The sequence below is a fragment of the Podarcis vaucheri genome, assembly GCF_965113315.1.
Source record: "Podarcis vaucheri genome assembly, chromosome: 5".
NCBI classification, from domain to species: Eukaryota; Metazoa; Chordata; class Lepidosauria; order Squamata; family Lacertidae; genus Podarcis; species Podarcis vaucheri.
The window spans coordinates 100,695,168-100,707,960 of NC_138763.1; the positions used below are offsets into that span (position 1 = coordinate 100,695,168).

The 12,793-nt window shown below is 42.7% G+C and overlaps 1 protein-coding gene across 2 annotated transcripts in view; it reads left to right on the forward strand.

The window, feature by feature from the left end:
- Nucleotides 1-12,793, forward strand: part of SEMA3E (semaphorin 3E) — a 166,807-nt gene that overhangs the window by 90,510 nt on the left and 63,504 nt on the right. For both annotated transcript variants that reach the window (XM_082223092.1, XM_082223093.1), the window contains exon 2: nucleotides 2,957-3,117. In XM_082223092.1, coding sequence (XP_082079218.1) covers nucleotides 2,957-3,117 — 161 coding nt within the window. The remainder of the gene's footprint in view (nucleotides 1-2,956; nucleotides 3,118-12,793) is intronic.

Below are 12,793 nucleotides of genomic sequence, written 5' to 3' on the forward strand. Positions count from 1 at the left end.
TTCACAGCTCTGACCGGAATATCAACTAGATGTACAATAGATAATGACTGAGGTGCCTTCCACTGAAAAACTATCGGGGGGTCATATGATTCACTATTCTAAGGGAATTTTTTTTTCCATTTTGGTGCTAACTTCAGTCACCTTTCTATAAAGCTTCCCACTGCATGACCAGGCAGCGACAGCCCCAGCCCCCAGGGATCATAAGGAAGGAATAAAGACTCTGACAACGTTATATGGAATTAAAATTGGGCCACAACTTTATTCATCACCATCATCAATCTTTACTACGGTCCAGAGACCCAACAGACAACTTTATTAAACTTCCGAATGTAGGAAGACCATGGCTTAGGCCTTGGGCATGTATCCCTCCCAGCCCCCCAGCCAGGGGGAACTGGGGCTCATCAGGGTAAATGGGATATGGGGCTGCTCTGCGAGACGTAAGTGTAGCAGGCAGCCCAGCCCATATCCCCGCATGCAGGGTAGTTCACTGATGACCTTTCAGTGTATGGCCAGTGACACCCACATATATATAACCCCTTTAAGAGGGGGGGGCCCTGGAATCGCCGCCACAGGGGGGTGAGTCACCACTTCACGCCCCGCCCCCCATATTGGGAAGAAAAAACTAAAGGATTCCACCCAAGGCCATAACCGCCAAAGTTGTGATGAATTGCTACATGAAAACCTGCCAATGCAGGAAAATTTCTTCCCAGCCCTTCAACAGCAACCAGTCAAAAACCGCAAAAGCGCCAGCTAAACAGGAAGAAAAAGTTAACCTGCAAACAATAAAACATTAAACAAAGGGAAGGTAGGGAGGGTGAATCTCCAGAGCCGACTGCCTGGCTATCGTCGGCTCCACCCCCTATTTATAAATGGGGCTGGCCCCACCTCCCAGCAAGAAACTTGATTACTGAGGCTGGGTATGAACCTCCAAATAATAGCACTGAGAGGCAAGCCAGCCCCTGTTTGCCAGTAAGCTCCCTGGGAACTGTAGCACCATGAGCGATCCCGCAAAGGGCACCCGCAATGTAAAGTGTGAGTGCTCATTATTAAAATGAAATATGTTGTCAGTTTTCACACTTACTTGAGACTAAGAGTAACCTGTATCTGCTTGAATACACATCGAATCAAACTGGGAGGAAAATATTGTTTTCCCCTCATGTGTTTCAGTTGAGAACCTGCTTTACTTTCAGTGCAAAGCATTGGCCATGGCATCCTTTTTGCTTGTGATGAATTGGTGCTATTGAAAAATGAACATCAAAATGTACTAAGATTCCGTAAAAAAATGTAATAAGGGATGCTGAATATTTATGCACAGCCTATTGTGTCTGGTCGCATGAGAACAGGACTGAAAAGTCTCTGCTGGGGCTCTCTCACCCAACAGAACTTGCCACAAACCTGAACCCAGGAATCCAGTAATTCCCCTTTTTATTTTATCTAGTATTTTTCTTTTAGCCAAAGTACAAAAGCCAACTGGTTTGAATTTTTGAACAGGGGGTAAGCCTCAAAATGGGTCCTGTGGAAACTAGCTTTCCCCCTTCCTTCTAGAAGGTTTCTCACCTGAGATCTTAGTTCTTTCCCCAAAGATATTCAGAAGGAAACTAAAATCCTTAAACAACTCTTGAGTATTTCCAAAACATTCATACCTTAAAGATCAGGCTGATGAAGCATCTCCTTTCTCCTGTAAGCTTTTTTCGCCTTCAGCTAATGTTCTCCAGTCCCTAGTGCACAAGTGTAAGCTTACTAGAGAGGTAAGAGTAGACTGGAAAACAATCTCATGTTAGGTTGAGCTGGGCCAAGTGTCATTGACTCGGAAGGCTTCAAGAACACACAAGTTAGGAAACAGGAAAGGGTTTCTCTTAACTAAGAACGGTAATAGGACATCTGTGACAGAACCCAGGTATAGCTACAGTTTAGTACCTCTTAGTGACCAAACTATATAATGGCATTATCTACACCATCACCCATCACTTGAGATCTTTCTTTCTATCTTTGAAATTGTGTGCTTCTAAGCTCCAACCTTTGCTCCATCAGACATCAGACTTGATGGTGTGGTAGTGTATTTTTATTCACCACATATATTTATATACCTTTTGGCCCAAAGGCTAACGCAAAATAAATATAAAATGAAAGTAGAATGCATAAAATACATCAATCGAAACAATATCAAACAGCAGAAGCAGTCTACATGTCTAAAGTTCACAAGAACTTGCAGCTCTTTATGGCAATGGTTCTGAAGTAGAAATTGTTTTGATCATTTTCCAAGGCTGCAAAAGAAATGGCCTTGCTTTTTCATCCTTGCCAACATGGGGTTGACAGGTTCAAGACATAACCATAAGACTAGAATGCATATTTTGGAATAATAGTCACCAAAGATATCACAGCAATGGTTACACCTCTTGGAGACATAGGCATGTCTTGTAGTATCTTGTAATACCTTTATTATGGCATCTTTGGTGGTTGTAGGGTGTTGGGGTTTTTTGAGAAGAATTTAATTTAGGATATACAATCTACAAATCTATACTCTTAGTCCTGTAGTAAGTGTCAGCATATAATTGTGTGCAAAATCTAGCTATCCCAGTATAAGCTTGTTAGGCATTAGACGATTTATGTCAGGACAATACAGCTGTATAGCTCTGGCAAGTAGAAGGATGAAAGAGGACTTTCAATTGATTTAATCTAACCTTTCTGATTTTTTCTAAAGATATATTTCTTAAAAAAGGAAGACTCTCCTTATTGTGTGAGTGTACGAGTGATGTATTGAGAAGCACTATTGAATTGGAAAGCTCTCCACTCAGCCTTCCTTTAAGGTTCAGGGAATTCAAAAACGAAACCCCAGGTATTCCATAAAGTTAAAAGCTTGGGAAGATCTAACTGTCCCGGATCCATTTTCCTAATTTCCCAAGGGAATATGAGTGTAAGGCTTTTCAGCACTTATAATGTACACTTTGTGTTTCAGAGCTCTGGGATTTGAACAGAACATCAGTCTTCCATAGTCCATCTGGATACCTTGGCCTTCATGTAATGCTTCTGGATGAGTATCAAGACCGGCTCTTTGTGGGAGGAAAGAACCTGGTATATTCTCTCAGCTTAGACCGAGTCAGTGAAAATTACAGAGAGGTACAGTAAACTATATATGCTACAGTAATAGCAAGACATTTTTTATAATGTGGGGTTGTCTCTCTCTCTCTCTCTCTCTCTCTCTCTCTCTCTCTCTCTCTTTCTTTCGTGGAGCGGGAAGGAGGCTGGCTTTCCAAATGGAATACAAGGAGCACAATACTCTGGGAGCACCATTTGAGCAAGCTTGTTCCAAAATGTCCACTTCAGTGAGGCCTTATGCTGGTTAATTGACCTTTAAAGCCCTTTGTGGCTTAGGGTCCTCATGTCTACAGGGCCGCCTCTCCTGGTCTGCCCCGCAGAGGACCTTAAGGTTAACCATAGTTTAGAGGTCCCGGGCCCTAAGGAAGTCAAACTATCCTCCACCAGGGCCAGGGCCTTTTCAGTGATGGCTCCGACCTGGTGGAATGCTCTGCCCCATGAGACTAGGGCCCTTCAGGATTTAACCTCCTTCCACCAGGCCTGTAAGACAGAGCTATTCTGCCTGGCCTTTAATTGGAATTCAGCCTGATCTTTTATTTCCCTTCTCTTCCCTCCCCCTTCCTTTTTATGAAGATCACCCGCTCTGAGATCCCACAGCTAATTCTCCCCTGGCCTCCTTGCTGGCCCAAGTAGGACCAATTCAGCCAGCTAGCCCTGGGAATTATCTAACTGGTTTTTTGATTTTTGATTTTTAAATGTTATTGTTATTCATGTTTTTATACCGTATTTTATGCTGCTTTTATAATTGAGTGTTTTAAAGTGTTTTAAATTTGTTGTTAGCCGCCCTGAACCCGGTTTTTGAACGGGGAAGGGCGGGGTATAAATAAAAATATTATTATTTCTATTATTATTATTATTATTATTATTATTATTATTATTATTATTATATTTCCTCATGTGCTGTGATCTTACCTTGAATGTAACACATAACTGGGGTAATTGAAAGGGACTGTACACAATTTTTCTCTTTTTTTGGCATTCACTTCTTGCATTTACTTTGAGTGCACAGTTTCTCGTGGCTTCATTTGTGCAGTCTTTTGCCTCTCCATTGCTGTCTCTTAGTAGATAAAGTTGCCACTAAGTTCACTTGTTCCCATTTGCTCTGCATCCGTGGCTCCTACTGCTGATTTAGATAGCAGTGTATGTAAGATGTCGGCCACTATCTGTATCTATCCTGTATTTATCCTGCCGTGTTTTGATACATTTCCGCCCCAAGCCAGCTTCAATCCAAACTAAGAAAAAGAATGACCTGACTGCATTTTAAGCCACAAATGTTTGTGCAAGCTTAAGGAAGGAAGCATTGCTTTGTGTTGGAGGTAGAGATTGATAGAGATGTAACAAAAATAACAAAAGTTACATGCCATTTGACGTGAAACCTCAGAGATGTTAGATCTGAGGTTTTGGTTTCATTTGACATCTTTCACCTTTCTACCACCGCTTGAAAATTGGATGGGCATCCTTCCAGCTTCTTGGAGACTTCAGAAGCTCTACTGCCATCTCTTGCCTGTGACTTTTAGCTCAGCTTGGGAAATGACAAATGTTACAGATGGGGAATCCACCTATTTTGTGAATTATCTTTTTTTAAAGCCTGACCACTTTCATCTGCATCAATTCAAAGCATCTACAGCACATCTAAAGAAGCAGCTTTATCTGATTACCATGGTATATAATTTCAGGGTGATAAGCAGGTGCCGCAAACACTCAAGAGGTGTCCATATACGTTTATCTCAATAGGAAAGCAATCTCTATAAGAAGTACCATCAGAAATCCTCCAGACAAGAATAGGGAAGATTTACTGTAAGGCAAGCTATTATTTCCATCTGATTATGTCCACTGATAGCATACGTATCCTGGATTGCAAGAGGATGCAAAGGCATTTAGAAAGTAATGTGTTTTTCAGCTATTAAGACCAAGTCTGTATCCTATGAAATGACACATCGAATATTCAATGTCTGTTTGCAGGAGGAATATTTATTCCATTTGAACAGATTCTTTAGATTCATAACTATTGCTTCACTTCCTGCATAGCTCCTTGCCTGGAGGCTTCAGTGCAAGACAGCCAAATAAATAATAAGTTTTTGTGAAACACTATGCAAAAAATATGAGAAAGGGGGGAGATGTGTAGAGGAAAATAGTCTATATTATTATGCTGTTGAGAAGCAGCATTGCAAGTTTTAGTTTCCTTTGGATGAGAGACAACTGGAGTCTTACAGTATCTTAAAAAATGTTTTATTTACAAATGCACACATGAACCACAGTGGAAGCAAGCAGACCATTAGCAGTTGTTAGGGTGGGGCAGAGGTGTTGCATTCCTTATTGTCTCTTTTTAAATTTCTATCCCAAGTTATCCAACGTGCAAAAGAAAGAAAAAAGATCATATTATGAATGAGCAATGTGTTGGACAGGCTCCTCAACAGACCTGAGACCTATAGCATAGGATAATCACAGAGCAGTTTACAGTATATATACATGAAATGTTTGCATGCAATAATTCTATATTTAATAATAATTCTACATAATAAAGAAGGCTGATTGCTGAAGAATTGATGCTTTTGAATTCTGGTGCTGGAGGAGACTCTTGAGAGTCCCATGAACTGCAAGAAGATCCAACCTCTCCATTCTGAAGGAAATCAGCCCTGAGTGCTCACTGGAAGGACAGATCCTGAAGCTGAGGCTCCAATACTTTGGCCACCTCATGAGAAGAGAAGACTCCCTGGAAAAGACCCTGATGCTGGGAAAGATGGAGGGCACAAGGAGAAGGGGATGACAGAGGACGAGATGGTGGGACAGTGTTCTCGAAGCTACCAGCATGAGTTTGAGCAAACTGTGGGAGGCAGTGGAAGACAGGAGTGCCTGGCGTGCTCTGGTCCATGGGGTCACACGACTAAATGACTAAACAACAAATAATTCTACCTTAATGCTGTCAGATTCCAACTAGGGGTTGTGTTCCAATTAACGAACATGTAGTTGATTGGTCATCTGCCTCTTAACTGAAATCTTGATTAAACCCATCCAAATAGCTGCTTTTCAGTTTGGGGAAAATTCACCACAGCTGCTTTTTTGTGTGTCAAACAACTTGCAGTTTCATGAACAAAAACTATCACTTGTTATTAGAAGGAAATGCCATTTTCTATATTTTCTCTTTCATTCCCAATTACAGAAAGAAAGAAGTACTAAGATTAAAAAATTAGGGCTGAGTTGGAGTCCTCCTAAAATGTTCAGTCCCAGTCTTCAGCAGAAAAGTTGAATGGCATTTCTGTGACTATTTTCCAGGAAAATAGTCAATTTTGGGAAGTGGGGCCCAGCTTATTCATTGTAATGTTTCTGCCATGATTTGTTAGCTATCTTGGAGGAGTTTTTCTTATTATTAAAGGCAGAAGGTTGGAAGCAATGGGTTGTCTCCAACTAAATTACACACAGAGTAGACCTACTGAAATTAATGGACCCAAGTAAATAATGGTCATTAATTCCAGTGTGTCTACTCTGAGTAGAAATACTTTTGGATGTAACCCACAATTACAATCTGATATAGTGAGGAATAATAATGTAAATAATCCTGTCTACTTTCCCCCTCTAAAGACTAAAGTCAGCAGAACTAACAGAAATACTTTAATTACTGTAATGGTGCACAGTCTCAATAAATCTCTTTTTATCTTCAGTCCCATGAAAAGGGATTGTATTGGAGTCGGTCAGATTGCTGTGCTGTGCTCTCCAAGAGTGGCTATGAACCGAGGTTTTATTTAGCCAGCTTGGCTTCAACCTGATGGATGAGTCTGATTAACAAATATTTTTCAACAACAGAAAGGAAACACGTTCATCACAGATGTGTTCGCTCTCTCATTAAACAATTGAATGATATCTTAGAAATTTCAGCAAGAACGAATGGTTTAGGAATCTCCAAGGATGAAGCAATAAAAACTTGGGTGGATGTAAAATGCACTTGGATTTTTATGAGGCCATAACTTGAAAATAACTTAATTGGCAAAGAATGTAAGGTGGTCACTCTCTCTGGGCTCTTTACTTTATGGCGATTTCTTCGGGTCCCCAAAGGTCACTTGGTTCAAGAAACACATTTAAAATAAATTAAGTAGATTCGCATTTGTGAGTTGCTTGTTTGTGTGTCCGGGTCCGTGTGTGTGTTTAAAAAAAACACATGTACAAAAAAGTTCTACTATGAATCCCCATATTTTCCCCTCTCTATCATCCAAGGAGCTCATTTAAGCTGGGTTGGAAGAGATTCCATTCACTTCACCACTCATTCAGCTACCTACAATACGCCAAGCATTCCTTTCAAATAAGATTAGGGCTTCTTGTGAGGCTACAAAGACGCTAGGCAGGATTTTGTACTATTGTATATGTCTCGTTTGCATAGCTGCTTATTTTTTATGCTCAACTTGGTTACATTTATATGTTATATTAAGTAAAGGTAAAGGTAAAGGGACTCCTGACCATTAGGTCCAGTCGTGACCGAATCTGGGGTTGAGGCGCTCATCTCGCTTTATTGGCCGAGGGAGCCGGCATACAGCTTCCGGGTCATGTGGCCAGCATGATTAAGCTGCTCTTGGCGAACCAGAGCAGTGCACGGAAATGCAGTTTACCTTCCCACTGGAGTGGTACCTATTTATCTACTTGCACTTTGACATGCTTTTGAACTCCTAGGTTGGCAGGAGCAGGAACCAAGCAACGGGAGCTCACCTCATCACGGGGATTCGAACCGCCAACCTTCCGATCGGCAAGCCCATGAGGCTCAGTGGTTTAGACCACAGCGCCACCTGCGTCCCTTGTTATATTAAGTACATATATCTAAAATGGGATATAGATAGCACATTTTATCATTTTCTCCAAACTAGGGTGGAATATACACACATATAAAAAAAGGCTGTGAAAATGCTTTTTTAAAAAAAGTTTTTGCATAGCTCACTGTCTCCATCTAGTGTCACATTTGTATATTGCACTTTACAACACATTTAAAACGCTTTATTTGCAGCTGTGTAGCTGAGTCCCAGATAACACACTGGGGAAAACTGTATCCCCAGTAGGTTTTTGTGGGAAATTGCAGTCAAATATACGGTAACTACCAAACTTAGGGTTAGTTGATGCACGAAGGGGTTAAGATCATAGAACTGGATTCCTAGACTCAGCTAGGTCACGCCCCTCCCCGGGAAGGAAATTAAGTTTCCTCCTTTTTTGTGCTCTCTCACCATGTGAGCTCATTGAGATAAGATGTGCCTGAGCTTGCTTACTACAAGATAGGACTTTTGTATCCCAATATTTCTGCCTGTGCTTTTGATGCTGCATGGAATAACATATGAATCTGATCTTTGGAGTTTGTAAGTAAAGCATGTAAACTTACTAATGGCGTGGTCTGTTCTTTGCAAGAGAGGTAGAGAGGGGAAGTGCTGAAAACAGACTAGAACAGGATATTGAAAAGCTCTAACAGCATACTAATCCCATGCTTCACTGTGCTGCATTATTCAGTTATTTCAAACTCTGCTGGGGGCTCTCTTGCTGGGGAGTGTGTTTAGCCCCTCCCTTTGGATCTAGGGATGCAGTCAATTATTTTATTAATTACCCCACATTTTCTTTTTGCACTGTACTATCTAATATATTCAAGAGCAGGACATGGAACCTGACTACAATTACTTTTTTAAATCATTATTATTTATTTATTGAGATCTATTTATTGAGACACAATACAATACAATACAATACCTTCCCCTCCTAACATAAAACGTACGTACACAAAACTATACTATACACTCCTATAAACCTACCTCACACGAACACCCACATAGTGACTTGACTTCCAACCATTCTCATTGCACTAGTTTATTTTTCCTATTAGCTTAAACACATTTCGTTATTTCTTTAATCTGTTCCTCCATCTCTACTCTACTCTAATTTCATTCTATTCTTTTTCTGGATTCAATCAATATCTGTCAGGAGTTCTACTTTCTCCACATAGATTTTAAGCTATTGCTTAAAGATAGTCCATTCCTTATTAACTTTTTGTACCATGTTTCCTCTAATTCTCTCCGTTATTTCAGCAATATGAAAGTATTCCCTCATTTTAGATAACCAGTCTATTTTTGTGGGGACACTGCTACTTTTCTATTTTTTGGCGAATAGTACCCTTGCCACCATGGTCACATACATAAATATTGGTCTGACCGTTTTTAAAAATTTCTTCTGTCATGATTCCCAAAAGACAGGATTCCGGCATTTTTTCAAATGAAAATCTAAACATATTTTTCAGTTTGCTATCAATATTAACCCAAAATCCTACTATCTCTTTGCACTCCCACCATATGTGTAAGAAGGTGCCTGCCCCATTATTGCATCTCCAGCAAACATCACTACAGTTTTTATACATTTTGGCCAATCTGACTGGGGTCAGGTACCATCTATATTGCATCTTCATTACGTTCTCTCTTAAATCATAGCATGCCTGACTACATTTTCTCATGTCATTGGTGCCAACATGCACCATGGCCACTCACTCCTCCCCAACACTATTCATCATACTTTCTAGATACATCCACAATCTTTGTGCCAGGCAGGTACCGTATTTTTCGCACCATAGGACGCACCAGACAATAGGACACACTTTGTTTTAGAGGGGGGAGAACAAGAAAAAAAAAACCTCCCCCTCTCTGCCTAGTGCCCTTCAGTGAAGCGGCAGGAGGCGCTGCAGAGAGGGGGAGAACTTTCCCCCTCTTGTTTTCCCGCTCTAAAACAAGGTGCTGTTTAAGGTGCGTTCAGGCGGCTACCTTGGAAGCCTGGAGAGCGAGAGGGGTCGGTGTGCACTGACCCCTATCACTCTCCAGGCTTCAGGTTCCTTTCGACCTGCTCTTTGGGGCTGGCGGGGGGAAGCCCACCATCAGCCCCAAAGAGCAGGTCAGGGAGCAGCGGAAAGGCGCAGCGGAGAGGCTCCTGCCATAGCCACGCGTCACCTCTCCAGCCGGGAGAGGGTCGCGGGGCTATGGCGTCTTCGCTCCATAGGACGCACACACATTTCCCCTTCATTTTTGAAGGGGAAAAAGTGTGTCCTATAGAGTGAAAAATACGGTAGGTGGCCATGGGGTCTGCCTGTCCATCACACACCCAACTACGTCCCTAACTTCCGAATTGCCCACTACCAAAATGCTCCCACCTCTAGAGATCTGTCTTTGACCCAAGAGGATAACTGCTCATCCCCTAACTTGTGGGGATTATCCTTATCCAAGAACCCCATTCTCCCAAGGGGAAAAGTCCCCTTGGGAGCAGGGCACAGCTGTCCCAACCACAAAAGGCCTTGTCCACCAAATTCTCTGCAATTCTTAGCTACTCCAGGCCCCAGGGGAATGGAGCTATTCCCCAAGAGCCAGTGATTTATGGCACTGAATAAACAGATGACTATGCAATACGCTTGATAGCCACCACACCTCTGTCAGTAGTGTACACCTTAAAAAAAATAAGTGGGATAATTTTAGGTCACTCATTTCTAGTACTGATCTCCAGTGTATGGTCTAACATAGGCATAGGCAACCTTGGGCCTCCAGATGTTTTGGGACTGCAATTCCCCTCACCCCTGACCACTGGTCCTGTTAGCTAGGGATCATGGGAGTTGTAGTCCCAAAACATCTGGAGGGCCGAGGTTGCCTATGCCTGGTCTAACAGAAGACATGTTTCAAAGCTACTTCCTGCTGTCGTTTCAGCTTCCCCCCTCCAGCATAAATTCCTTGCATGCTTTGTGTATTTCAAAGGTGAAATAAATGTGATGGATAAAGAAAAATTGCTCGTGTTGAAATTTACAAAATGCTTCAGACGCTGACTCATGGTCATGACAGTTATTGAATAACTCTGTTTGAACAAAAAAAGTCACACACAAAGGCCAACAAAATGTGTGCTAGTATAATATCATTCCAGCTCAAATGCTCTGGAGTAATCACTGAGCGATAGGGATTGCCAGTTTGCCAAAAGGTTGTCATCTTGGCAAGCACCCAATACCAAGTTAAGGATGTAGTCATCACGAGGAATTCTCCAACAGTATATAATACCTAGGAAAATCACACATGGAGGGCTAAAGGCCACCATTTACAATCAATTAGTTTTTGGCTTTATGTACTGTGCAAACATAGGCTTACATTATCTGCGTGGAAAATATTCAGCAATTAAACACTTGCAATCAAGGAGAGGGAATGCATTGTGCAAAGGCTATAAATCCACTCATGTGCTGTCTGCGCATATGTGCAAAAAGGATGTTGGCCAAGTTACTTTCTTCGGGTGAAAGATGGATTTATCTATGGTAATACCCTTTAGTTGGCTCCATCATCTGCTGGTGAGAAGTTGCAAGTTTCCACGTTCTTGAACTTCATCCTGCTTTTCAAACATAAACTGTTTAAAACTCAGTCGGAAATGGATAATGGTTTGGATTTTGGCTGTTCATTGGGAATGCCCTGGATCATACTGCCACTTGCGGAATGAATTGACTTATTGGACAATTGTATGGAGGCTAAATTATTTATCTGTTTATGTGTTTGCGTGCTGAGGTCCCCAAAACACCCTTAACCCCAATAACTCACACATCACACGTAATTTTTGTTTAAGGTTTTTGGCATAATTTTGGCCACAACTTTATTTGCATACAAATTGTGAGTGGTTGCTTAGGCATTGGTTACGACTAGCTGTCCCCCCCCCCCCGCCTTGGGGACAGCACTGGCTCCCGGATTCCAGCGGAAGCCAGTGTAGAGGAACAAGTTCGGGGATAGGCAGAGCTGCGACACAGACCCTCAGCTTCTCCCCGCATGCTCCTAGGGACTTACACGGCCCAAACCCGATTCCAGGGGTTTGGACGAAAGGATGGTAAGTCCCTGAATTCCTTTAATGGAATTCCCATGCAGCAATCTCATTGGAGGGGCAGGCACAGCCAATCCATACCCCTCCACCAACCAATTTAAACCAATGCCTAACCGCCAACCTTACAAGTTGTGACGAATTGCTAAGCAGTAGGCAAAACCCAAGAGGCACACACTAATCAGCCAATTGGTAAATTCCTACTAGGCCCCCGCACCAATGCGGACGACCCCATGACAGGCATAGCAAGGTCAAGGCGCAAGCCCAACAAGGGAGGGCGGGCGGGAGATCCGATGTCCACAGCGAAAGAGAAAGTAGCCTGCTGTGGACCTCACTTAAATAACCTCTGATCCCACCCCTAAAATTGCAACATCAAATTTGCCCCAGCAACACCAACTCCAGCCAAAATTAGGCCCCTTAAACCAATCCGCCTAAATACTACAGGGTGCTTTGTCTGACCCATCCGCAACACGTGCTCTCCTTTAGTGAGAACATGCTTTATATATTGATTCCCACCCCATCAAAAACCATTTCCGAGGAGGACTTCCGGGTTAGCGCCATCGCCGAATGGCGGACTCCCTCCGAGCTCCGGAGGGAGTCTGCTCGGCAGGGGTTGGGTCCTACCGCGCCGGCGACGCGGGGACCCTTAGAAACCACGGGAACGGATCCCGTGGACATGGTGACTCGGCTGGCACCGTTATCGCTCTCCCGGCTCGTGAAAGAGCCTTTTTAAAGGCTACGGATCGGGCGCCGGGGAGCAGCGTGGTGCTTTGAGTCCTCCGCTTCCCCTGCCGGGCGCAGCCGCATGCCATCCGGCGGAGAGCGCTGGCTTCTTCCAAAGAAAATTCGGACAATTGATCAA